Below are 27,975 nucleotides of genomic sequence, written 5' to 3' on the forward strand. Positions count from 1 at the left end.
ATGATATCAAAGTTATTTAGATTCACTCTAAAAGGGTCACATACCATCTAAAACAGACTCGTGATATATATACATCAGTGTATATATTATGAGTCTTTTATACATACATCAAATCCAATAGTGTTGGACGTGAAGGGATACATCAGAGAAAAAAAAAATCAAAGTTTTTTCTATGTTAGATCATTAGAAAATGTCACTTACCATTTATCTACATACAAAATTCATATTTAAATTTATTAAATAGTGTTATGAGAGATTTAAAATTGGTTAAGAATATTTTATACACATAATTTGGAAGAAGAAAAATGAAAACAATTGTTTTATTTAATTATACATAATACATAAAATAAAGTAGGCACATATTTTTAAATAAATTTTCTAAACAACACAATGTAAGATGGGAATTGAACAATAGAGAGATGAATATCTATCAATAATGCAATTCACATATAATTGATACGAACAATATTTTGAATTGTGAAAATAATAAAATAGTCTTTTATTGTGAATTTTTCAAGAAGTAAAAACTATGGGGAAAAGGTACTCAAATCTTGTTCTAAATATGCACGTTTTTTAAGTTACTGTACTATTAAATGTCATCACCATCAATCTATCATTTATAGAGAATACACAAAAAAACTAATAAAATATGAAAGAGAATAGTAGATAAAGAGGAGAACACAAAGTGAAATAGAGAACACTTATAGACTAATAAAAGTCTCATAAAGTCTATATAAAAAAAAGTCAAATAAAATTCATTAAAAACACATAATTGACATTGAAAACTGTTAAAGACATTATATTTTTAATTGGCATTGACAATTTTATTTGAAATTAATAATTTAGTTCTAAAACAAATAGAAAATACTTGGATTCTAAATTACATAAGAGTTTAAAAAAAGAAGTGGACACAAACTATGTAATTTTGACTAGAAAAATTCTTGGTATTTTAAATCTTTGGTATTTGAATTACTTTGATTTTAATTTTTATCATTCTTAAAATATTTTGTTTGGATAAGTCAATTCAAAATTTTCAAATTTTAAATTGTTGGGTTAGATATGATAATTTGATTCTACCATGGTAAAACTATTTTTAAAAATATATTTATATGTTGAGATTTTTAAATTAAATTTTATAAAAATAAATATTAGCTAATTTTTAAATATTTAATAATTTAAAAAATTAATATTAGATAATATTTAATAATTTTAAAAATATTTTTGAATATTCAATAATTAAAAACATGAAGAGATAAGAGATAAGATAAAATATATAAGTGAAATAAGAAGAAAAAAATATGAGGAATTTCAAATTCTTACTTTTTTTGGAGAATTTGAAATTTTACTATTTCAAAAAATTTCACAAATGCTTGAATTTCAAATTCCTTGTAAATTTTCCATCCAAACAAGGTATTTCACCTCCAAGAATTTGAAATTCATCAAATAAATGAATTACTCCATTTAAATTCTCTATCCAAACACACTATAAAGAAACAAAATAGTATTTTCATTATTAGGTGTTAAATAACAAAACATACGACTATTATAACATAGTGTGATATAAGAATTAATATACATTGGAAAAGTATGCATATAAACCAATTTTATGCGATCTCATAATATAATTTTCAAGTCATTGTTAAGTTTTATCACCATTTACAGAGAACAAAAAAAAATTAACAAAAAGTTTGATACTACAAACACAAAAATAAAAGGCCAATAATTCAATTTTAAAACAAATAAAAAATGTTTGAACTCTAGAAGACACGAGAGTTTTAAAAAATAAGCGAGGATGTGTAGTTTTGAGTGGGAAAAATATTAAGATAACTATTTTTGCTTTAACAATATATATAGATGTAGATATAAATATATAGATTACAAATATTTATGTTTATTATTTTTTTTTTAACTATAGTATTGGTATGAAATATTTATCATCGAAAAAAGTGATTGATATATGTGTGAATGCATATAAGTTATATTTTTTTCTCCTAATATAATTTATTTTATACCCAAGATCAAGATTTAAACTTGAACATTTCTTTGTATTCAATTTGTGTTCATTATTCAATATATTTAAGTTCCATTAAAAATAAATGTTATAATAGAATATTTAAATCATTCTCTTATTTATTAATTACAACATTTTTTTAATATATTTTATATACTCTTAAATTATAATAGGATATAATTTACATTTAAAATTTTTAAAGGCTTAATATTAATATATTATTTAATGTATTCCTATATTATAACTATTTGTACGAAAGCGTTGAAGAATCGGTAAAAAGATAGCATTAATATTGGAGAAAAAATTTAAATATAAATTATTTGTGTGTGAAAATTATTTTACATATTTAATATAATAATAATAATGCAGCATTAATTAAATGTAATGTCAATTAATAATTAAATGATAAATAAATAAATAATTTTTTTACATTAACACGATTTTAATTACATGCAATTTATTTGTCATTTTAAGTGAGGAATTATTGCATGGAGATCTAACGAAAAAATCATGTACTTAATAGTCATCATTTAATGAGATAATATTGCATGGAGAACTTATGAAGTTATTTGGTTAATTATAAGATATCTTTAACAAAATATGAAGGGTATTAAGAACAGTAAATGAAAATGAGCTTAATAGAATCTAGTAGGTTAAAAAGTTATATATTTTTAAACTATGTTATATTTATTAAATTATAAGTTAAATATTTATTAAAATAAAATATAAAATATACATATTCATAAATTAACAAAAAAAAATCTTCTTATAATTAATAATAAGTATACAGTATTTTAATATTTGCTATAACTAATTTTTAATCAATTTTAATCTCTTGATTTTTTATTATATAAATAACTACTAATTAATTACAAATTCAAACTATTGATTACTTAATACCAATTGTAACATATTTTATAATTTTTGTAATTATTAATACTAAAAAGTATTTGACTGCAATTAATTATTGTAACTACAATTTTATAAAATATTGATTGAAATTTAGTTACTAAAAAAATTCAGTCTTTATTTAGTTATGTAAAAAATTAATAGATTGAAAATACAAACTCAAAAAATATGATTTATGTGAGAAGAAAAAAAAATTAAGATGGTTGAAAACATCTCAAATCTTTTAATCATGTACAATTCTTCTATAAACAAATTTTAATGATATACATCTTGTCCAATACTTATTGTAAAATGTTCAATTTCTTTATTATAATATAACAAAAACATATAATTCAACATAAATAAAATCTCTTTCCTTCATTTCTCTTGAAAAATTTACTATTTTGCATTAACAAATAATTATAATTCATGTTAAACATATTGAATCAATAATAACAATAATAATCTTTGTATCTTTTTTACGTACAATTTTTATTAACTTTTCTAATTACAAATACGATTTTTTATGCCTCACATTAAATTAACATCTATTAACAATTAAGTTTTAAAGTTTACTAATATTTAAGTGGTGTGTCGTACAATAATATGATATTTAAAGATAAAAAATAAATAAAAATAAAATCATGCAAATAAAATTTATTAATAAAATAAGATATTAATCACTCACTGAAATAAAATATAAATAAATATTTTTTAGAATGACGTTATTTAATATTTATATTTAAAACATCTCATTATTAAATATCACATTATTTAAGTGGTGATAAATTATTGAATAACATCAAAATTTAAATTTAATAATCAATGTATATCAAATTAACTGTATGACTAAAAAAAATATTTTATTTTTAAATAAGATGACTAAATAGCTCTATTTTAAAATAGATGCCCAAAATTGTATATTGACACAAATAGAAGATAAAAATACAATTTAGTATATATTATTTAATAATTAAAAAAAATTATCTCTTTTCGTTTGATTGAGTAGAAAACTAAATATAAAGAATGTACCTAAAATAATATCAATACCTCTTATTAAGGAACGAAGAGTCAAATAACGTTTAATAAAATGTATATTTCGAGTGTGTTTATTAAAATGAACGTATAAGATAATTTAAACTTGTAATTCACAAGTTAGGAGCTTGAATGCTAAATTTTTTGTAAGTTAATTAACTAAATTAAAAATATTTGATAAGATTAGTCGACAAATGTAAAATAACATAAAAACACATTTAGTTATTTAAGATAAAAGAATTCAAATAAAATAATAAAGAAAATAATAATAATAAGAACATTATGTGAAAAAAAAAAGTTTAAAAAATAGCTAATATTTTGAAGTTTTTTTTTTTTCAGAAACTAATTGAAGTAAGTTATAAAAATACATAAGAAACAACCAGAATAAACATGTAATAAGTTTATTTTAATTAAATTAGTTTATAAACTAATAAAACTGGCTTGTAAATTTTTTTAATATCATATCAAACACGCTTTCGAAAATAATCTTTATATTTTTCTTTACAGTATAATAACGTGTATGGCATAAGGAATTAGAATTGCGCCCAAAGATTATTAAAAGGACCACAATCACACCATAACGTAAGGCGTATATCAAAAAGACCGTCCTTAAAATAAGAAATTGGTCAACAATTTGATTTATTTTGTACCAAAAAAGTAAAACAAAATTACCAAATGTTAGGTAAATTTTTTGGAATGAGCATGTTTTACATATTTTTGTTCAGACATTACCTTGTAGGGTTTCAGCTATTGTTTGGACAATTCTATCATTTTACATTAAAATGGTTTCCTTTTTCTGTCCAAATGGAAGTATATTATTACATTTTACTATTTTAGTATGACCCACTGACCACTCGATCTTTTCTTTCCTTCCCTTTTACTTAGGAACCAAATTAAGAAAGAAATCAATTATTGATATATTCTCATTCATTTCTCAATCACCCCTTTCCTTTTTATCATATTGCTATTTGTAAGGACGTGTCTCATTAATTAATTACAAAATTATTTTTGAATAAAGTTGATTTTACAAGATTAATTTTGGTTAAAATTGATTTTGGAGTAAAACAATTCATATTTAAATGTTTTTATTCTAAAAAAGATAGCAATAAAACTAGATGTATATTTTTTAATCTGACACAAAAGTTACTTAAATTTATTTAACTCAGTCAATTCATTAATGTGAAGCTAAACATGTGAATATTCATTTAAAAATAATCACTTCAACGTAATTTTAGATAATCTAACGCGAAATCAGACATGCATGTTTGAAAACCTGTTCTTGAATCACGTGTTCTCCCTAAACACAAATGTTTGCGAACATGTTCTTGAATCACGTGTTCTCCCGAAACACAAATCCAAACATGTTAGTGCGTTGATATAATAAAATTTTTGTCGAGCGTTTTTTTTTTCTTCACTAAAGTTTATAAGTTTTTTCGTTAATCCTTATAAAATAATTTAAATTTCAAGAAATTCCTTAAATTTAAAAATCTCTTCGTGCAAACACAATATAAAACTATAAAAGAACTAAACAGGTCATTCTATCAATTATTGACACTGACAGTGTCAACTTTAGCTAGCTATTGTGACATCTCAAGTTCTGTGTAGAAAAACAAGAAAAAAAAATACTATAGTTGAAAACATCAACAAACATGAATTAATGGTCCAACAAAAACACAAACTTATTTAACAATAACTAAACATCTACATCTTTATCTACATCACTTTTAACAAGAGACAAAGTAAATAATCTTACCGTAAAATCAAACACAGTTCCTGTCCACAACAGGTCCATTCAGAAGAGGTTGCTCACGTGCAATCCTAGGCGTGACTAAACATTAGATGTCAAAATACGGGTAAGATCATTGCAAAAATATATAGATGTTCTTTTCAGCTATGTTAATAAATAGTAACTATAATTATGATCAGTTTAGTCAAGGAATCAATCGAACTCGTCTAAAATTCATCTCAAACGCAGAAAAACGCGTAGAGTTTCAAGTAAATTACGGACAGGATCAGATAATAATTCAAAACCAAAGAAAGACATGTAACGAAACAGAATGCACAATGCATATATATATATATATATATATATATATATATATATATATATATATATATATATATGAACATGCAACAGCCGAGAAAGGATTTAACCAGGCCATTGCGAGTCTGCAGCATATGCGTTGTGTTTACCGAAGAACTTCTGGAGTACAAAGGCATAATAGTCTTACCACTTAAACTCATCATGTTAAGTCCACATAAATAATTCATCAAAGACATTGGAAACACCGAAACAGTATCAGGAACTGAGGCAATCAGAAGCCAGAGAACCAAAAATACAAAGGCAAAACAATAAATACTGAAACAGGATGCGATAAAATTCTACCATTAGATAAATAAAAATTCAAAATAAGTCTACTGGCTGATCAACTTCTGCATAGGGACGAAACAGGATGCAATGAAATACTACCATCTTATGAATCAAAATTCAAAATCAGTCTACTGGTTGATCAACTTCTGCATGTGCAGTTTCAAGGTGCGCTTGTTCTTCTTCTTGTACCTCCTTCTCAGTCTTCCTACCCTTCTTTGATTTGTAGTACAGGCTCATAAAGGTCCCAACAGCTCCATACTTCCTCCTAGCATGCTCATATAAACCAGCATCGAACATTCTCCAGAAGTTTTTCTCAGACAGCTCAGACACAGCATACTGTGGCTGAAAACCATGATTTTCAATCAACCAGTTCTCCAATTTACGCACTGCTTCTGCCCCATCAAATACCTCTCCCCTGAGAACAGGACCTGGTGCATAGTAAACTCCAACATCTGTGTACATTTGAGCAGTTGGGGTGTCTCCCTGCCTGCGATGTAGTTCAAAGCCTGGCTCTGGGTAAATCATAGTTTTAACAGGCAGCTTGAACAATTTGTGTGGGCAGAGCCAAATGGGGTATACCTAATGTATTGACAACCATCAATGTAAGAAACAAAATTACAAGACTACATCAACTGAATTATAAAAGAAAACTGAATTCCAGAGACAGCTTTAATTGAAATGATGAATATATTAGTACTACTCAGACAAATTAGTAACACTACATTGAAAAGGTAAAATACTCATTACTTCAATTTTCCTTCAAAAGATAAATCTCCTGCATGAGTTGAAAAAGTAAAGCACAACGTATTGCTTTAGATTATAAAATATAATACTGAGTGGGAAAAAAACCATGGAGTTACTTTACACCATAATAATAGACAATAAAAGTGACATTTTGCCAGTAAAATAACAGTTCAACCCCAACTTTAGCTTCATATGATTAAAATTAGAATGTTAAACAACTTTGCCTTGTTCAAACAGAATCTGAAAAAAATAATGAAAAGCACTATTTAGGATGGGTAAGAAGAAATTAAAAAAAAAAAAAGGATGGGTAAGAAGAAAATATACCTCCATCTCGCGGTGAACCCATTCTAAAGCATCTCCCACCTTGTACAATGGAACAAGCAAGTCCTGGATGACATGCATTTCATGGTAATAGTTTCTTATAGCTTCACCTTGAGTAGCCTTGAGGAGAGAAACCTTGGGTGGCATCAACCAGCCAAACAGAAACCTGAACCACCATTGATCAGCAAACGGGAGGATAAGCTTTCCCTCCCAGTACAAGCACCTTGTGTGCCTGTGGTAATATTCTCTGGTAGGAATGTATTCTACAAACTCTCCTTTCTTCAGAGCCGTCTCTGCATGCTGATAGAACCAGGTTTTATACCACCATCCTACACTGTTGATCTTATTCCCCTTCTTCTTGGCCTCCTCCTTTGAAGCATATCTTCCTGTCATCATCACACCTTGGGTCGGATTATAAATCATTGTTTCAACGAAGTCCGGAACCTTCTCATCATTATCCTGGTCTCCATCTCTGGGAGCAAAAGAATCGATATACCCCTGTGCGAGATCTCTGAGGTTGCCAACAACAGGCTTGTAGGTCACCTTCATGTACTCCTTAATGGGTATAAGCTTGATCTCAGCAGCAACAAGGAGGCCAAGTGTTCCCTGAGACCATGGAATGGCATAGTACAGATCAGAGTACTCATTGTCCTTGGTGGCTCTAACAAGAGTGCCATCAGCCAAAATAATCTCATACGCCACCACAGTGTCAGAGAACAGGCCATATTTGTGAGAGCTTCCTTCAATACCATAGCCATTAATAAGACCCCCAACAGTGAGATCATCAAGCTCTGCAACCACAGCAAGGGCAAGATTCATGGGAACAGTGACCCTAGTGATCTGCCCCATGTTGACCAGAGGCTCCACTCTTGCAATCATCCGTTCTTTGTCGATCTCAAGCACATTCCTGAAAGCAGATAAGTCAACCTCAAAATGACGGGCCCTTTTATAGTCAACATTTCGCATCCCAACAGCGATCCAGGGCTTCCTAGCAGTGCAGACAAGACCATCCTTAGATGGGTTCCTCTGCTTGAGACGCTTTATAACCTTCTTCACATTCTCATCATGCTCCTTCTGCCGAGTCTTGTAGGACTTCCACTCAGATCTCACATCCCCAAGGTATGTAAGAAAATAAAGAGTGAAGGATATGGGAAGGACCACGAAAATAACAATGATCCATCGAAAGCTAACGAAATAGTCCACCCAAATCTTCTTCCTCTTAGGACGCAATGGAGCCTCAAGATCCGACATTGCTGAGATAAATTACACACTCCTGATACAGTATCAAATATTTCAAATCAACAGTTATCTACATATAGTAAAAACACACACACACACACGGAGCATCAATTAATATAAAGTCAGAAAACAGCAAAAAAGATAAATTAAGAGAAATTCCCGGACAGTGTGAACTATAATGATTGCTACATAAAATTATGAAAAAATAATTATGTAAAATGAAAAGAGAGGTGGGTGCATGTGCATGTAACCGCGAATAATGTAAGGGTTAATAAAAATCCAGCAGCAGCTAAGAAAGATCTGAGATTTTAAGGTGCGAAAAAGAAAATAAAGAGTAAAAAGGAGACTCACGTTGACAAAAGAAAGAATTGGAGGATTATCCGGAGAAAAGCGAGGAAGAGAAGCAAAAGAAGAAGAAGAGAGAGAGAGTAAGAAAGATGAAGAAAGAGAGAGTACCTGAGAGAGTGAGTGAGAGTGAAGAAGGTAATGAAGAGTGAGAGTGAGAGAGAATGGCTCTTGCTGGGGTTTTAATTAAGAGATACAGTGCACCCACCAAATACCATGTGCCCAATTATCTTCCAAAAAAAGAAAAAAAGTAGTTAATATTACATTAAATGATTATTTTTATATTAGTAAATTAATTGACAGAAATTCAATTTCAAATTTTCGGTTCATGAGTTTCGAGGATACATCATTTTCCTATGTTTTATGACTATACACATATGGTTAAAATTTAAAATGCTTGCCCAGATTTGATTGGCTGGTCATACTTGGGATTCGGGATCAATTTTGGCTTATTTGATTTGTATTTATGTTAAAATAATGCTCAGTAAAAATTATATTTTATGAATGTAAATTCAATTTTGATATATTGTATAAATTATATTTATGAGAAGAAAAATTAAAATGTTTTTTTTATAAGTTTTTTAAGTTTTAATTTTTAATTTTTATAATTTGAAATAGATATTTTCATTCTTTATATATATATATATATTTTTTTTTAAAATAGTCTTTATAAAATCTTTTTTAATTTTATATTTGTAATTTTTAAATCATTTTATTCATTTTTTAAAATTTTTTATAATGTTGTATTTTTTTTATATTAAAGTGACTGAAATACTAAATTATATATTTTTTTAAGTCAAAATTATTTTAAATTAGGTTTATTAATGTTTTGTGTTTTTTTATTCTTACTTGCAATGTTTATTATTGAAATACATTTTTTTTATTTTGTATTATTAAGACTAAAAAATATTAATAAAAATTAAACATTATGACTAAAAATGTATTTATGGAATAATAATTAAATTTGAGTGAATATTATCTTTATAAAACAATAAATATTTATATTTTTGACCATAATTTTGAATACTTTTTAAATTGATTCAATATGTAAAATTTATTTTATTAAATTCAATCACATTAAAATTGTGTCATGTGATGTTTACACAAAACAAAAAAAAAGGGTCACAAACATAGTCAAAATCTCTTAAAAAGAGAGTTTCAAAACTAACCAAAAAATAATCTTATATTATTTTTTAAAAAATTTTATTAATTGTCTGACTGGTTTTATCACATGATTATTATCATAAACTTTTAAGTTTAAACATTAGTTAAGTCCAAAAAATTTTAAGGTCGTTAACATAAGTTGTGCAACATTTGTGCTCCTTAATAATAAAAAATCAAAGTTCAATTTTTGACTTGGACATGAAATTTTTATTAAATGCATCACTTTACTTTTATAAGAGTCTATCATATCTCCTTATTAAATCATATATATGTAATTCATAAATAAATAATATAAAATTAAATTAATATTGAATTATAATTTTAATTATAATTAATTTAATTACTTGTAATTAATTAATTTAGTAATAAATAATTTAATTAATCAATAATTAAATGTTTAATTTATTCCTAAAAATTGTCCGATATACTTGAAAAAAATAAACTCCAAACAAAAAGCTTAGTCCTTTTGTTAAAAATACTAATATTTACAACACAAAAGTAAAAATAGGAATTTATTAGATTTTTATATAAGGTTATGAGACTATGATTTATACTTTACTTATTGATCATTGTGTTACAAATGTGATTCTATAACATTTGAATTAAGAGGACTAACAACCAATATTGCATCTGCATAGAAATTTTTATTATATGTTGGGTCGATATTTTCATTAATTATTGGGTTTCTGTTTTGAACATAATCTTAAACTTTTTTCCTCATCTTTTTAGAGAGATGATTTTTAGAAATAATGTCTCTCATTTGTGAACTTTTTTTCTCTCAAATATTCTTCTTTTCTTCCTCTGAATCTCATTAAGTTGCGTTGTTGTTGGATTCAAGAGAATAATAGGCAGATTTATGTGGGTAAGACATCGAAACAGTGCCGTAGAGACTTGATATTCTTCTTCTTCTACCTTAAAATCGAGTTGCCCAAGATAAGGGAAGCTAGATTCTTGTTTTACGAAGTTGATGAGTGGATGGTGGTGGTGATGTTGTATGTTGCGCAAAATCTTTTCCATTCATGGTTGTGTGTGGATTAAATTCGAAGGTGATGTGTGTTAAAAGTTGGGGTTTGGATTCTTGGTGAAAAAATTTGGTGATTGATGTTTTTTGTGGTCGCATGTTGAATCTAAGTGTACATATATGTTGAATTGATGTTTATAGTTGTTTGGTGTTGCACGTTGGGCACACCTTCAAGGCGCCAGGCATTGTTTTAACTCGAGGCTCTTTACCTCGACCACGATAGGCGTAGGAATTAGGATTGATGACATTAGACATGAAGAGAATGACTCTTATCGGATTGGAACTGCATCGAGCATGGTTGAATGACGTTGGGTGTGGGAATCATGGGAACTCTTTGATTTGATGACGTTGGACTCAATGTTGTGTGGCGCCTAGCATGATCAAGCCAAAACTCTTTTTTGGATTTTGTTGGGCGTCAAGGTGATGACACTAAGCGAGACTCGAGCAAAGACTTTTTGCTTGAGATAGAGTTGGGCATGGTGTTTTATCATGTCAGTCATGAGGTCCCAGGGTGTTGAGCACTAGGGGGTTACCACACATATACACATGTCTACATTGGTAAGATATTGTCCGGTTTTGGTCCAGCCCTCACGGTTTTGCTTTTGGATACCACCCAAAAGGTCTCTCTGCCAATGAAGACAACTATGTGTATATAAACCCATGTCCATCTTCTTGTTTGAATGATGTGAGACTTTGCTTGCATCCTAACAATCCTCCCCTCAAACAAAGGACCACGATTTACCCCTTCCTCCTGCAGCGAAAACTACGAGTATTATCCAATGGTGGCCCACATAGCTCACTCACGCTCTGAGTGCTTGCACCGGTTTACCCCCTCCCCTGTAGCGAAAACTATGAGTATTATCCAATGGTGGCCTACAAAGCTCACTCACACTCTAAGTGCTTGCACCGTCACTCCATCATGACATCCCTCATGATAGCGGGACATGCCTCTTAACACTCCACCGTTTAGGAAGACTTTCGACACAAGGGATCTCAAACTTGGATCCACCTACCGGCCATCATACTCGTCGAGCATGTCACTTGATCAGACCATCGGCTCTGACTTGTTATGCACCGGGGGTTACCACACATATACACATGTCTCCATATTGGTGAGATATTGTCCGCTTTGGGTCCAGACCCTCACAGTTTTGCTTTTGGACACCACCCAAAAAGCCTCTCTACTAATGAAGACAATTGTGTGTATATAAACCCATGTCCATCTTCTTATTTGAATGATGTGAGACTTTGCTTGCATCCTAACACAGTGGCCTTTGCCTTAGCCACGACAAGTGTAGGTTGTGTAGCACTAGTTGTGGGTGAGGCAGAGAACTCCTTGCTTGGATGATGTCATCGCAAGGTGAGGAACGTTGGGCATGAGTTGCTGAAGTGAAACATGATGGTATGGTTGATGAAGTGTTTTTTTCTTATTAATTTGAGTTGTTGTGTGTCAAAATGAATGAGTAGATATGTGACATGAGTTTTGTGTTGACTATGTTGTATGTTGGTTGTGTAGTGTGTTGAATATGTCATTAGTTGTCGAGATGTTAGTTGATTATAAAGTTGGAAAAAAATAGTTAGGATTATTGAGTTATGAGATGCGAAGTTGTGTGATGATTGTGTTGAAAACTATAATGAGTTGTGTTATTGAGTTGTGTTGACCACTAAAGATTATAGATGTTTCTGAAAGTTGCATATCACATTGTGTGGATACTGTATTATGGTGCTCTAAGAACTCAATTTGTTCAAAAATTATTTTTGGGAAGTTGGCTCTTTAGGTGGATGTTGTATTATTCTCCTTTGGGACTTTGTTAGCACTGTGTGTGGACGGGATCGAGGTACACATGTATGAAACAACCACATTATAGGGGTCAGATCAAGCTATATTGATTACAAGTGACAAATTGAGTAAATTACAACATCGAAAACTTAGTTCCTAACCTAGTATTAGAGGGTTGTAGTATTTGGAGGATAATCAGTGGGCTAATCCCACAAGAGGCTTGGTTATGTTAGCTAATGTCGTGATAAACCTGTAGCCAACTGTTTGATCTTGTCATTAATATTATATTTCCTTGTTTAAGTGACGACATCCGATAAACTGCGTTATTATGTTGTGGATTTATATATATTTTACTGTTGATCTAGTAAGCCCAAAAATATCACCTTGTGTTGTCGACTTGGTAGAATCAAGTCACTTAAACTACTCATCTTGTGTTGTAGGAAATCTCCTGATTGAAATGCGTGACAAAAAATGTGAGTTGCTATGTTGAGTATATGATGTGTTGAGTTGGTTGTGTTATTCATGTGTTATGTTGTATTAAGATGATCTATGATGTTGTGATAATAGTTAGTGTTGCATTGTGTTAATTTATGTGTTGTATATTGTGTTGTTCAAGTTGAAATGATGACGTGATGTTTTTGCGATATATTTATGTTGTTTCCTTTTACTATAGTTTACCTTTGTGTGTTTCCACGTGGTATGGACTGTGATGATCATAATGGTATGCAAGTAGGGAAAAAATAGGGTTGGAGTGTTGTCATGAAAGTCACACAGTGGAATTGGTGTGACGTAGCAAGTTGGTGTTTTAGTAGCCCAGAACGGGCCGTTTCCAATCTGGAACGGGCCGTTCCAAGCTATTAAAATGACTAGTAAATCGTAGCTGAGAATGGGCTGTTCTGGAGGGAGAACAGGCCGTTCTGGTTGGAGAACGGGTCATTCCAGAGGGAGAACAAGCCGTTCTGGAGGGGAATACGAGCCGTTTTGGATGGAGAACGGGCCGTTCTGGATGAGTTCCAGAACGGGCCGTTCTGATTTCAGAACGGACCGTTCTGCATGTGGTTTTTGTATGTGTTGAGGCAGTGCAGAACGGGTCGTTTCGAATTCGGTACAGGCCGTTCTGGCCATTTTGAAAAGGCTACAAATAGAGGTTGTGAGCAGTTGAGGAGGAGAGGTTTTTTTAGAGAGAAGTTCTAGAGAGAAGGGCTCTGGACTAGAAAGCTGACTTTTGAAGGATTGAAGTTCTGAGTTGAGCTTCGGAAAGGGGATTCTGCTTCTTGGCTATCCTGATCCAATCTTCAGGTAAGGGAAGCTAGTTTTCTTGTTGTGTTTTGGCTGAAAATGGGTCTAAGAACTCATTTGGTTGTTTATGATTGCTAATTCTTTACTGATCGGGTGAAAATTTGAGTTTTGGGGTCTTTGGGGCTTTGAGAAAATTCTTGGTTTTTCTTTGATTGTGGGTGCAAGTGTAAAAAGATGTTATTTTTGAACTCTTGGATGAAAAAGTGGTATCTTGGTTGGATTGCATGTGTTGGAAAATGGATTCTTGCAGGTTTTGGGCAAACTTTCGAACTTGGTGAAGTTGCTGCTGAGCTTCGCGCTGAGCGCCGTTCTTCGCTGGGCGCGTGGCCACCAGGGGACTCCATTTAGGCAAGCCTGCCGGGCACAATGATGGGTGCGCCAGGCGCGCTTGAGAATGTGGGTCTCTGGTTGGTCCGCGCTGGGCGTGACTTGGATCGCGCTGGGCGTGATACCAGTTGTAACCTGTTTTGGGCTTTTTGATTCTGCGCTGAGCATGACCCTTGTCGCGCTGGGCGTGAGACTCCTTGGAGTCTCTGCCTGGCATGCACTGGGCGCAATTGGTATTGTGCCGAGCGCGTGTGAGCCTTGGACTCTCTGGCTGAGTCCCGCCGGGCGCGGGAATGCTTGCGCTGGGCGCGCCGGCCCCTGGTGCTCTCTGGTTGTACCGCGCTGGGCGCAACCACGAGTACGCCGGGCACGAAGATTTGATTTCACTAAATGCTGTTAGAAGTTGTTTTATGCTGAGTATAAGCCGAAATTGATGAATATAATGTGATTACTACTAAAAATGCTGTTTGATGATGTTGAGCTGTATTAAATGTATATTGCTGTGAGATGTTTAGATGTGCTGTAAGATGATAGTTGTGCTGTAAGTTGTTTTAGGTGCTTAGGTTGACTGGTGTTGTTTGGGTGGGTAATTTGACAAGATGGATGAGTTGTAAACAAGGTGGATGAGCCGTATTATGTGTTGAATATGTTGTATGTTGTATATGTTGTTAATGATGTAACGCTGAGCTGTGCTGTATAATGCCAATGCTGAATTTTGTTGTGAGCCGAGCTGAATTATATGCTGATTTAAGCTGTTAATGATTAATGTTGTTGAGCTGACTGATGATTTTGATGTGGTGTGAAATGTTTATGCTGCATTATTGATGCTAAGTTGTAATAGATGTATATTGTCGTGCTGAGCTAGGCTGTTATTGATGATTTTCATGTTGAATTAAAATATTGTTGCACTATAGACTGTTGAGCTGAGTTGTGAGTAGTAAGCTGTGTTGTATACTACTTAGCTGTGTTGGATGCTGATATTGATGTGTTGCGCTGAGCTGTTGTAGGCCGTAAGGCTGAGTTGTTGTAGGCCGTAAGGCTGAGTTGTTGTAACCGTAAGGCTGAGTTGTTGTAGGCCGTAAGGCTGAGCTGTTGATCACTAAGATTAGAGGAGATGTTTTCGAAACTCCTCATCCCATTGTGTGGATTGAGTGGCTGTGGTGCTCTTAGAGCCCAATTTGTTGAAAACCCTCCCTGAAAAGCTGATCCTTGGAGTGGTAACTTGTTGTTCTCCTCTAGGTTCTTAGTGATCCCGTGTGTGGGCAAGGTCTGTAACATCCCAAATTTTAGTCAATGAAAAGAAATATTTTTTATGTATTTATTATGTGAATAAGTATTTTATTTATGTATTTTACTATTCACATATACGTATTTTACTATTTATGTATACGTATTTTACTATTTATGTATACATATTTTACTATTCATATATACGTATTTATGAATAGTGTTTTACTATGCAAATAGTGAATAGCTGCGCATGAGGGGCGGCTACGAGGGGCTGCGGATTCTTAAGTTTCAAAATTATAATTAATTTGAATATTTTAATGAATAGTGCATAGTAACTTATAATATTATTTTAATGAATAGTGCATAGTGCATAGTAACTTCAAAATTTCTATAAATAGGGGCCTAAGGTTTTGAAAATTCAGAATTCTAGAGAGAAGGAAATTCTGGAGAAATAGAGAGAGAAAGTAAGAGAGAGAAAAGGAGAAAGAAAAGGAGGTTCTACTCTAGTGCCTTGTTTAAGGAGAAAGAGGAAGAGATTCTGCCCTAATTCCGATTCCTTTTAAGGAAAGATAGAGAGGAGGAGATTCTGCCCAAATTTCTGTAAACCCAGGTAAGGGGGGAGTGGGAAACCTCGCTTGGGGGTGTGGGAATAATTGTTAAATAGTTTGTTTGTTGGATTGGCTCCCGATCCCTTGCCTGTTGTTTATTTCTTTGAATATGTATTATTGATGTGTTTTGTTTTATATCTTATTTATTTACATATTAGAATCTGTTATTTGAATGGAAGGCTAAGCCTCCTAAGTATTTATAAATTTGTAATCTATTATTTAAATGGAAGGCTGAGCCTCCTTATTATCTTATATTACCTTTTAAGCTTCCTACTTTACTTAAAAGATCTTAATATATTATTATTGAAAAATATGATACCTAAGCAACCTCTGGACTGTTGGATTGTTGGACTGTTGGACTGTTGGACTGTTTGGACTGTTGGACTGTTTGGACTGTTGAACTATTGGACTATTAAATTGGATTATTGAAATAATTCTTAATTATGAAATATGAATATGATATGTGTAACATGCTAAAGGTTGAGTCTGTGAATGTATGACATGCATCATATGCACATATTACTCCAGGTGTGCCGCTGAGGCCGCATACCCACGACTAACAAGGTGTACCTTTGGGTCACCCACGATATGCTAACGAGGTGTATGAACACCAATGATAGGTGTACCTTAGGGTCACCGACAATTGTATAGGTGTGCCTTCGGGTCACCAGTGATGAATTCTGCAACTTCCGTATGGCGCCACATGCATACATTAGTGAGTCAAGTCAAGAAAATCATTATACATAAGCATATATGTGAGATTGATTATATATGTGAATTATATTGCGTGTGTGTGTGCTATTTAACTTTTATTTCTATATCTGCAACTGAGTGAGAAGTTTCTCACTCCCTTGTCATTTTTGTGTATATTTAAATTATGATGCAGATAATTAGCATGAGGCTGAGGATGTTGGTGGTGAAGCTTAGGCTTCTGTTTGGATTTCGCTCTGATAGGATGTGACATCGGGATTAGCTAGACTTATTGTTAAATTATTATTATTTTTCTTTTGTAATTTTTATGTTATTTATGTTGAAAGTGTGTATTTTTGTCATATTATAATTTTACTAAAAGATTATAAGTTAATTCCTAACTAGGAGGCTCTGCCACCTTTACTGGGATTAATCTATAATCTTTATTTTATTATTTCTTGACAATTTGATACTTATAGTTGAAAATTATGAATGTGCATCTTTTACCCAATGATACTTGAGATAATTATTTTATATTAGACTAAGAAAGAATTTATATATAGATGGTTTATATCTATTGTAATTATGTTGGGGTAGAGGGTGTCACATTTAGTGGTATCAGAGCCTGGTTGATTTTATCAACCGTGTGTGTTATGTGCTTATCATGACTCTGTTGTGTACTCTGACTATGTCTTGTTTGTTGTGTACTATGATGATGATGTTCGTCCTGTGTTGATATTGTTGAGTTTGAGATTGTTAAGTTAGTTTGTAATTAGAGGAATGATAATCATGATAGTGTTAGCCAACTCGAATTATTAGAACCTTGGATGGGAGGTGATATATTGAGTGTACTAAGAGTTTATGATTGGTGAAGTTTCTGACATCTATAGTTATAGCAGGTTGAATCTAAAGGTGGTTGTCTCTTTGGTGAGAGATCGAAATGATGTTAATTCCCTTAAGTGTTATTATTGGTATGTTAATTATTTATGGTTTAGGTAGCATGTGAGTTGTTTTGATTGAGAAAAGTAAGGAGAGACTTGAATGAGAAATTAAGTAGTGAATTTGGAAAAAGTTGAGGTATTTTGTGGCATTAGATATATTGATACATTATTGCTATTTGGTGTCGAAAATATTTTCATTATAGTTTGTTATGATAGTATGAGTATTATATTGACAAAATTTATATTTTGAGGTCTTTATGAAGAATATGGCTTTAGATATTATCTTTTCAATAAAACTAGGATAAGATGAAACAAAAATCTAGAACTTTAAGTTATGACTGCCTTGGTGATTAGAAATTTAGTAAGCACTGAATTTATTAGTGGTGATATTTGAATCTTTAGCTAACGAGATGATCTCTTGGAAATCTTATGTCTTCATAAAGAGTTGTAGCTTATTCACTTAACTTTCGTTTGAGATAGGTTTGAAATCACTTGGATGAATACAACTCTGTGTGTCAGGCAGATATATGCTATCATGATATTTTGAGTTGTTAGGCATAAAAATAGATTTAAATATGATATTTTGAGGTTTTGTATTTGATAGGTCTATTAAAATGATATAATGCAAAGTAGTAAAAGTTGGTTCTTGTACATGTTATAGGATGTAAGCAATGATCAATTCATACATGCTTAGGAATGATATTTATGAAAAAGGTATTCTAATATGATTTGATATACATGTATGTAGAAATAAGAATAGATGACTTTATGGATCAATCAGTGTAGGGTTGCGATAATAAAATGTTTTTGACCTTAGGATGTGAGATGATCATATTAGAGTATAGATTTAAACTAGATTGTCTAAGTATGAATTTGGATTGTATGAGGTGAGTATTTTAGACCATGAAATTTCTTGCGGAGGAAGATCTACCTAAGTTGTGCTTAAATGAGAGATACTTGAGTCAATTAGTAAAATCAGGAGTCTTGTTTGATAGTTTATATGAAAATTCAGTGAGTAATTTTTTTTTTAACAGCTGTTCATGGTTTAAACTGCTCTCACTATAAAAATTGCTTTTGCCTTCGTTTCTTTGGTTATTAAGATATTTCAGTTCACTAGGTTGTTTCTTGCCTACCCTTGGAATCAACTGTAAGGATAATCTATATCAGGAATTCTTGAACCTATGTATATTTTTAACTACCCAAATCATTTCGTTGCTTACTTCTTTGAATTACTTACTATTACCTTTGACTGAATTGACTAGAAAGGAGTTACATTAGTATGGGATAACAATTGAGGAAGTAGTTTTCAAACTCTTAAGGAAAGATTGACTAGTGTTAATATTACTAGATTTTAGTAAGATTATTGTGATATATAAATATGTCTCTGAAAATAGGTTTAGGAAGAATATTGTGGCAAGAAGAAAAGATAGTAGCTTATGTTTCTAAGAAATTGAAAATTCATGAGAGAAATTACCTTACCCATAACCTTGTTAGCGACTTTGTCATTTATACTAAGATTTGGAGACACTAACTATATGATTCTATGGTTGAGGTATTTAGTGATCATAAGAACCTTAAATATATTTTGACCAAAGGGGTTGAATACGAGATAAAAGAAATAGTTGAAATTTCTTAAGGAGTAAAATTTTGATCTTACTATTTGGCTAAAGCCATTGTGGTGATTGATGTTTTGAGGAAATCTTTATCTTTCATTATGATTAGAGAGATGAATCTTTTTGGCTCAAATTAGAAATTTAAGTTTGGATTATAAGGTTACTTCTAGTATTGTGAGATTAAGTATGAATAACGAATGGATTGTTGAAGAAAATTATAGGAGCATAATTAGTTGATTTATTTTGGTAACAAGTTATAAGGCTATAGGTTAAGGTGATGGATATGATTATGACTTGGGTGAAGATGAAATGGTGAAACTATAAAACTGATATGGATACCGAGTGTACATTATGCTTAGGTACCTGATCTTTAGAATTGATCATAGAAGAGTTTGAATTGGTTGTAGATAGAGTAGTAAAATTAGTGATCTGATATGTGTATCTAATGATTAGGTGTTGATATTGTGGCAAATATCTGGATTACAATGATAACCAAATTATTATTTTGATGATTTAAGGATTGAATTTGATTGCAGAATTTAGAAACTTATGCTTGATGTGTAAGATTACCCTAGTAGCATTGAATTATTTATGTTGGAAGTAACTATCAGATTAATAGATGAGATTAGAGGAACTAGGAGTTAGATCCTTTATTAGTGACCCAAATAAGCAAAAGATTAGAAAGGACACAGTTGGATGTTTAGTTATAAAACTTGAAAGGACATAAGAGTACTCTTAACATTTATTTAGAAGTTACTAAAATGTATCAGAGTGGCGCAGGGGAAGCGTGATGGTCTAATATGGAAAGAGAAGTAGAGAACTTGAATTAAGATATGGAGAGTGAGTTTAAATTTGGAGTGGATGGAGTTTTGAGATTTAAGGATAAGTTGTGCATTCCTAGGGTGCTAGAATTTAATAAAGCAATCCTAGAAGAAAGTCATAAGAGTATCTTTAGTATCCATTCAGAAACTACTAAGATGTACCAAAATCTTAAGAAGATATTTTGTGACCTAAGATGAAGAGAGGAGTAAAGCAATTGTATATTTATGGTTAGCATACTAGAAGTTTTTTAGAATCTTGTAGCACTTAGATGCTCCATTTTGGAAGTAAGATGGTGAATAGATAGACCCTAGTGGAAGATTTGTCTAAGACGCTTAAGAAATTGATTTTGTTTGTGTTTAAGTGGATAAATTCGTCAAGATCTTTCCCTAAGCAAATCCTTTGAGAAAATTGATAAAAGTTGTACATCAACAAGGTAGTGATGTTGCATAAGAATTAGAAGTAAGAATGCGAAGAGTTTACCATTGCAAAAATTTCGGGGACGAAATTTCTAAAAGGAGGGGAGAATTGTAACATCCCAAATTTTAGTCAATGAAAAGAAATATTTTTTATGTATTTATTATGTGAATAAGTATTTTATTTATGTATTTTACTATTCACATATACGTATTTTACTATTTATGTATACGTATTTTACTATTTATGTATACATATTTTACTATTCATATATACGTATTTATGAATAGTGTTTTACTATGCAAATAGTGAATGGCTGCGCATGAGGGGCGGCTACGAGGGGCTGCGGATTCTTAAGTTTCAAAATTATAATTAATTTGAATATTTTAATGAATAGTGCATAGTAACTTATAATATTATTTTAATGAATAGTGCATAGTGCATAGTAACTTCAAAATTTCTATAAATAGGGGCCTAAGGTTTTGAAAATTCAGAATTCTAGAGAGAAGGAAATTCTGGAGAAATAGAGAGAGAAAGTAAGAGAGAGAAAAGGAGAAAGAAAAGGAGGTTCTACTCTAGTGCCTTGTTTAAGGAGAAAGAGGAAGAGATTCTGCCCTAATTCCGATTCCTTTTAAGGAAAGATAGAGAGGAGGAGATTCTGCCCAAATTTCTGTAAACCCAGGTAAGGGGGGGAGTGGGAAACCTCGCTTGGGGGTGTGGGAATAATTGTTAAATAGTTTGTTTGTTGGATTGGCTCCCGATCCCTTGCCTGTTGTTTATTTCTTTGAATATGTATTATTGATGTGTTTTGTTTTATATCTTATTTATTTACATATTAGAATCTGTTATTTGAATGGAAGGCTAAGCCTCCTAAGTATTTATAAATTTGTAATCTATTATTTAAATGGAAGGCTGAGCCTCCTTATTATCTTATATTACCTTTTAAGCTTCCTACTTTACTTAAAAGATCTTAATATATTATTATTGAAAAATATGATACCTAAGCAACCTCTGGACTGTTGGATTGTTGGACTGTTGGACTGTTGGACTGTTTGGACTGTTGGACTGTTTGGACTGTTGAACTATTGGACTATTAAATTGGATTATTGAAATAATTCTTAATTATGAAATATGAATATGATATGTGTAACATGCTAAAGGTTGAGTCTGTGAATGTATGACATGCATCATATGCACATATTACTCCAGGTGTGCCGCTGAGGCCGCATACCCACGACTAACAAGGTGTACCTTTGGGTCACCCACGATATGCTAACGAGGTGTATGAACACCAATGATAGGTGTACCTTAGGGTCACCGACAATTGTATAGGTGTGCCTTCGGGTCACCAGTGATGAATTCTGCAACTTCCGTATGGCGCCACATGCATACATTAGTGAGTCAAGTCAAGAAAATCATTATACATAAGCATATATGTGAGATTGATTATATATGTGAATTATATTGCGTGTGTGTGTGCTATTTAACTTTTATTTCTATATCTGCAACTGAGTGAGAAGTTTCTCACTCCCTTGTCATTTTTGTGTATATTTAAATTATGATGCAGATAATTAGCATGAGGCTGAGGATGTTGGTGGTGAAGCTTAGGCTTCTGTTTGGGTTTCGCTCTGATAGGATGTGACATCGGGATTAGCTAGACTTATTGTTAAATTATTATTATTTTTCTTTTGTAATTTTTATGTTATTTATGTTGAAAGTGTGTATTTTTGTCATATTATAATTTTACTAAAAGATTATAAGTTAATTCCTAACTAGGAGGCTCTGCCACCTTTACTGGGATTAATCTATAATCTTTATTTTATTATTTCTTGACAATTTGATACTTATAGTTGAAAATTATGAATGTGCATCTTTTACCCAATGATACTTGAGATAATTATTTTATATTAGACTAAGAAAGAATTTATATATAGATGGTTTATATCTATTGTAATTATGTTGGGGTAGAGGGTGTCACATTTAGTGGTATCAGAGCCTGGTTGATTTTATCAACCGTGTGTGTTATGTGCTTATCATGACTCTGTTGTGTACTCTGACTATGTCTTGTTTGTTGTGTACTATGATGATGATGTTCGTCCTGTGTTGATATTGTTGAGTTTGAGATTGTTAAGTTAGTTTGTAATTAGAGGAATGATAATCATGATAGTGTTAGCCAACTCGAATTATTAGAACCTTGGATGGGAGGTGATATATTGAGTGTACTAAGAGTTTATGATTGGTGAAGTTTCTGACATCTATAGTTATAGCAGGTTGAATCTAAAGGTGGTTGTCTCTTTGGTGAGAGATCGAAATGATGTTAATTCCCTTAAGTGTTATTATTGGTATGTTAATTATTTATGGTTTAGGTAGCATGTGAGTTGTTTTGATTGAGAAAAGTAAGGAGAGACTTGAATGAGAAATTAAGTAGTGAATTTGGAAAAAGTTGAGGTATTTTGTGGCATTAGATATATTGATACATTATTGCTATTTGGTGTCGAAAATATTTTCATTATAGTTTGTTATGATAGTATGAGTATTATATTGACAAAATTTATATTTTGAGGTCTTTATGAAGAATATGGCTTTAGATATTATCTTTTCAATAAAACTAGGATAAGATGAAACAAAAATCTAGAACTTTAAGTTATGACTGCCTTGGTGATTAGAAATTTAGTAAGCACTGAATTTATTAGTGGTGATATTTGAATCTTTAGCTAACGAGATGATCTCTTGGAAATCTTATGTCTTCATAAAGAGTTGTAGCTTATTCACTTAACTTTCGTTTGAGATAGGTTTGAAATCACTTGGATGAATACAACTCTGTGTGTCAGGCAGATATATGCTATCATGATATTTTGAGTTGTTAGGCATAAAAATAGATTTAAATATGATATTTTGAGGTTTTGTATTTGATAGGTCTATTAAAATGATATAATGCAAAGTAGTAAAAGTTGGTTCTTGTACATGTTATAGGATGTAAGCAATGATCAATTCATACATGCTTAGGAATGATATTTATGAAAAAGGTATTCTAATATGATTTGATATACATGTATGTAGAAATAAGAATAGATGACTTTATGGATCAATCAGTGTAGGGTTGCGATAATAAAATGTTTTTGACCTTAGGATGTGAGATGATCATATTAGAGTATAGATTTAAACTAGATTGTCTAAGTATGAATTTGGATTGTATGAGGTGAGTATTTTAGACCATGAAATTTCTTGCGGAGGAAGATCTACCTAAGTTGTGCTTAAATGAGAGATACTTGAGTCAATTAGTAAAATCAGGAGTCTTGTTTGATAGTTTATATGAAAATTCAGTGAGTAATTTTTTTTTTAACAGCTGTTCATGGTTTAAACTGCTCTCACTATAAAAATTGCTTTTGCCTTCGTTTCTTTGGTTATTAAGATATTTCAGTTCACTAGGTTGTTTCTTGCCTACCCTTGGAATCAACTGTAAGGATAATCTATATCAGGAATTCTTGAACCTATGTATATTTTTAACTACCCAAATCATTTCGTTGCTTACTTCTTTGAATTACTTACTATTACCTTTGACTGAATTGACTAGAAAGGAGTTACATTAGTATGGGATAACAATTGAGGAAGTAGTTTTCAAACTCTTAAGGAAAGATTGACTAGTGTTAATATTACTAGATTTTAGTAAGATTATTGTGATATATAAATATGTCTCTGAAAATAGGTTTAGGAAGAATATTGTGGCAAGAAGAAAAGATAGTAGCTTATGTTTCTAAGAAATTGAAAATTCATGAGAGAAATTACCTTACCCATAACCTTGTTAGCGACTTTGTCATTTATACTAAGATTTGGAGACACTAACTATATGATTCTATGGTTGAGGTATTTAGTGATCATAAGAACCTTAAATATATTTTGACCAAAGGGGTTGAATACGAGATAAAAGAAATAGTTGAAATTTCTTAAGGAGTAAAATTTTGATCTTACTATTTGGCTAAAGCCATTGTGGTGATTGATGTTTTGAGGAAATCTTTATCTTTCATTATGATTAGAGAGATGAATCTTTTTGGCTCAAATTAGAAATTTAAGTTTGGATTATAAGGTTACTTCTAGTATTGTGAGATTAAGTATGAATAACGAATGGATTGTTGAAGAAAATTATAGGAGCATAATTAGTTGATTTATTTTGGTAACAAGTTATAAGGCTATAGGTTAAGGTGATGGATATGATTATGACTTGGGTGAAGATGAAATGGTGAAACTATAAAACTGATATGGATACCGAGTGTACATTATGCTTAGGTACCTGATCTTTAGAATTGATCATAGAAGAGTTTGAATTGGTTGTAGATAGAGTAGTAAAATTAGTGATCTGATATGTGTATCTAATGATTAGGTGTTGATATTGTGGCAAATATCTGGATTACAATGATAACCAAATTATTATTTTGATGATTTAAGGATTGAATTTGATTGCAGAATTTAGAAACTTATGCTTGATGTGTAAGATTACCCTAGTAGCATTGAATTATTTATGTTGGAAGTAACTATCAGATTAATAGATGAGATTAGAGGAACTAGGAGTTAGATCCTTTATTAGTGACCCAAATAAGCAAAAGATTAGAAAGGACACAGTTGGATGTTTAGTTATAAAACTTGAAAGGACATAAGAGTACTCTTAACATTTATTTAGAAGTTACTAAAATGTATCAGAGTGGCGCAGGGGAAGCGTGATGGTCTAATATGGAAAGAGAAGTAGAGAACTTGAATTAAGATATGGAGAGTGAGTTTAAATTTGGAGTGGATGGAGTTTTGAGATTTAAGGATAAGTTGTGCATTCCTAGGGTGCTAGAATTTAATAAAGCAATCCTAGAAGAAAGTCATAAGAGTATCTTTAGTATCCATTCAGAAACTACTAAGATGTACCAAAATCTTAAGAAGATATTTTGTGACCTAAGATGAAGAGAGGAGTAAAGCAATTGTATATTTATGGTTAGCATACTAGAAGTTTTTTAGAATCTTGTAGCACTTAGATGCTCCATTTTGGAAGTAAGATGGTGAATAGATAGACCCTAGTGGAAGATTTGTCTAAGACGCTTAAGAAATTGATTTTGTTTGTGTTTAAGTGGATAAATTCGTCAAGATCTTTCCCTAAGCAAATCCTTTGAGAAAATTGATAAAAGTTGTACATCAACAAGGTAGTGATGTTGCATAAGAATTAGAAGTAAGAATGCGAAGAGTTTACCATTGCAAAAATTTCGGGGACGAAATTTCTAAAAGGAGGGGAGAATTGTAACATCCCAAATTTTAGTCAATGAAAAGAAATATTTTTTATGTATTTATTATGTGAATAAGTATTTTATTTATGTATTTTACTATTCACATATACGTATTTTACTATTTATGTATACGTATTTTACTATTTATGTATACATATTTTACTATTCATATATACGTATTTATGAATAGTGTTTTACTATGCAAATAGTGAATGGCTGCGCATGAGGGGCGGCTACGAGGGGCTGCGGATTCTTAAGTTTCAAAATTATAATTAATTTGAATATTTTAATGAATAGTGCATAGTAACTTATAATATTATTTTAATGAATAGTGCATAGTGCATAGTAACTTCAAAATTTCTATAAATAGGGGCCTAAGGTTTTGAAAATTCAGAATTCTAGAGAGAAGGAAATTCTGGAGAAATAGAGAGAGAAAGTAAGAGAGAGAAAAGGAGAAAGAAAAGGAGGTTCTACTCTAGTGCCTTGTTTAAGGAGAAAGAGGAAGAGATTCTGCCCTAATTCCGATTCCTTTTAAGGAAAGATAGAGAGGAGGAGATTCTGCCCAAATTTCTGTAAACCCAGGTAAGGGGGGGAGTGGGAAACCTCGCTTGGGGGTGTGGGAATAATTGTTAAATAGTTTGTTTGTTGGATTGGCTCCCGATCCCTTGCCTGTTGTTTATTTCTTTGAATATGTATTATTGATGTGTTTTGTTTTATATCTTATTTATTTACATATTAGAATCTGTTATTTGAATGGAAGGCTAAGCCTCCTAAGTATTTATAAATTTGTAATCTATTATTTAAATGGAAGGCTGAGCCTCCTTATTATCTTATATTACCTTTTAAGCTTCCTACTTTACTTAAAAGATCTTAATATATTATTATTGAAAAATATGATACCTAAGCAACCTCTGGACTGTTGGATTGTTGGACTGTTGGACTGTTGGACTGTTTGGACTGTTGGACTGTTTGGACTGTTGAACTATTGGACTATTAAATTGGATTATTGAAATAATTCTTAATTATGAAATATGAATATGATATGTGTAACATGCTAAAGGTTGAGTCTGTGAATGTATGACATGCATCATATGCACATATTACTCCAGGTGTGCCGCTGAGGCCGCATACCCACGACTAACAAGGTGTACCTTTGGGTCACCCACGATATGCTAACGAGGTGTATGAACACCAATGATAGGTGTACCTTAGGGTCACCGACAATTGTATAGGTGTGCCTTCGGGTCACCAGTGATGAATTCTGCAACTTCCGTATGGCGCCACATGCATACATTAGTGAGTCAAGTCAAGAAAATCATTATACATAAGCATATATGTGAGATTGATTATATATGTGAATTATATTGCGTGTGTGTGTGCTATTTAACTTTTATTTCTATATCTGCAACTGAGTGAGAAGTTTCTCACTCCCTTGTCATTTTTGTGTATATTTAAATTATGATGCAGATAATTAGCATGAGGCTGAGGATGTTGGTGGTGAAGCTTAGGCTTCTGTTTGGGTTTCGCTCTGATAGGATGTGACATCGGGATTAGCTAGACTTATTGTTAAATTATTATTATTTTTCTTTTGTAATTTTTATGTTATTTATGTTGAAAGTGTGTATTTTTGTCATATTATAATTTTACTAAAAGATTATAAGTTAATTCCTAACTAGGAGGCTCTGCCACCTTTACTGGGATTAATCTATAATCTTTATTTTATTATTTCTTGACAATTTGATACTTATAGTTGAAAATTATGAATGTGCATCTTTTACCCAATGATACTTGAGATAATTATTTTATATTAGACTAAGAAAGAATTTATATATAGATGGTTTATATCTATTG

At 31.5% G+C, this 27,975-nt stretch overlaps 1 protein-coding gene and 1 long non-coding RNA gene across 3 annotated transcripts; one reads left to right on the forward strand and one right to left on the reverse strand.

Annotated features, from left to right (window-relative positions):
* Window positions 1-6,135: 6,135 nt before the first annotated feature.
* DWF1 (cell elongation protein / DWARF1 / DIMINUTO (DIM)) lies at window positions 6,136-9,203 on the reverse strand. 2 transcript variants are annotated; one of them, XM_020359160.3, is made up of 3 exons: window positions 9,066-9,203; window positions 7,374-8,643; window positions 6,136-6,884 (listed from the first exon to the last, which is right to left on the reverse strand). In XM_020359160.3, the coding sequence occupies exons 2-3, from the start codon at window positions 8,619-8,621 to the stop codon at window positions 6,429-6,431; spliced, it is 1,704 nt and encodes a 567-aa protein (XP_020214749.1). In that variant the 5' UTR covers window positions 8,622-8,643; window positions 9,066-9,203; the 3' UTR covers window positions 6,136-6,428. The 2 variants fall into 2 exon arrangements, with proteins under 2 accessions (XP_020214749.1, XP_020214750.1); XM_020359161.3 differs by having other exon boundaries at window positions 8,961-9,114.
* Window positions 9,204-15,831: 6,628 nt separating this feature from the next.
* Window positions 15,832-27,966, forward strand: LOC145950687 (uncharacterized). Its single transcript, XR_014428543.1, has 3 exons — window positions 15,832-21,545; window positions 22,431-26,706; window positions 27,592-27,966. It is a non-coding gene; the product is annotated as an uncharacterized LOC145950687 (long non-coding RNA).
* The last annotated feature ends 9 nt before the right edge of the window (window positions 27,967-27,975 follow it).

Source organism: Cajanus cajan, chromosome 8 (genome assembly GCF_000230855.2).
Source record: "Cajanus cajan strain Asha chromosome 8, NIPB_CcT2T_4, whole genome shotgun sequence".
Lineage (NCBI taxonomy): Eukaryota > Viridiplantae > Streptophyta > Magnoliopsida > Fabales > Fabaceae > Cajanus > Cajanus cajan.

Coding starts and splice junctions, on each gene's coding strand:
- DWF1 (XM_020359160.3), bottom strand. CDS start 8,621: ATGTCGGATCTTGAGGCTCCATTGCGTCCTAAGAGGAAGAAGATTTGG. Junction 6,885..7,373: donor GGGTTCACCGCGAGATGGAG/GTATATTTTCTT, acceptor TCAATACATTAG/GTATACCCCATTTGGCTCTG.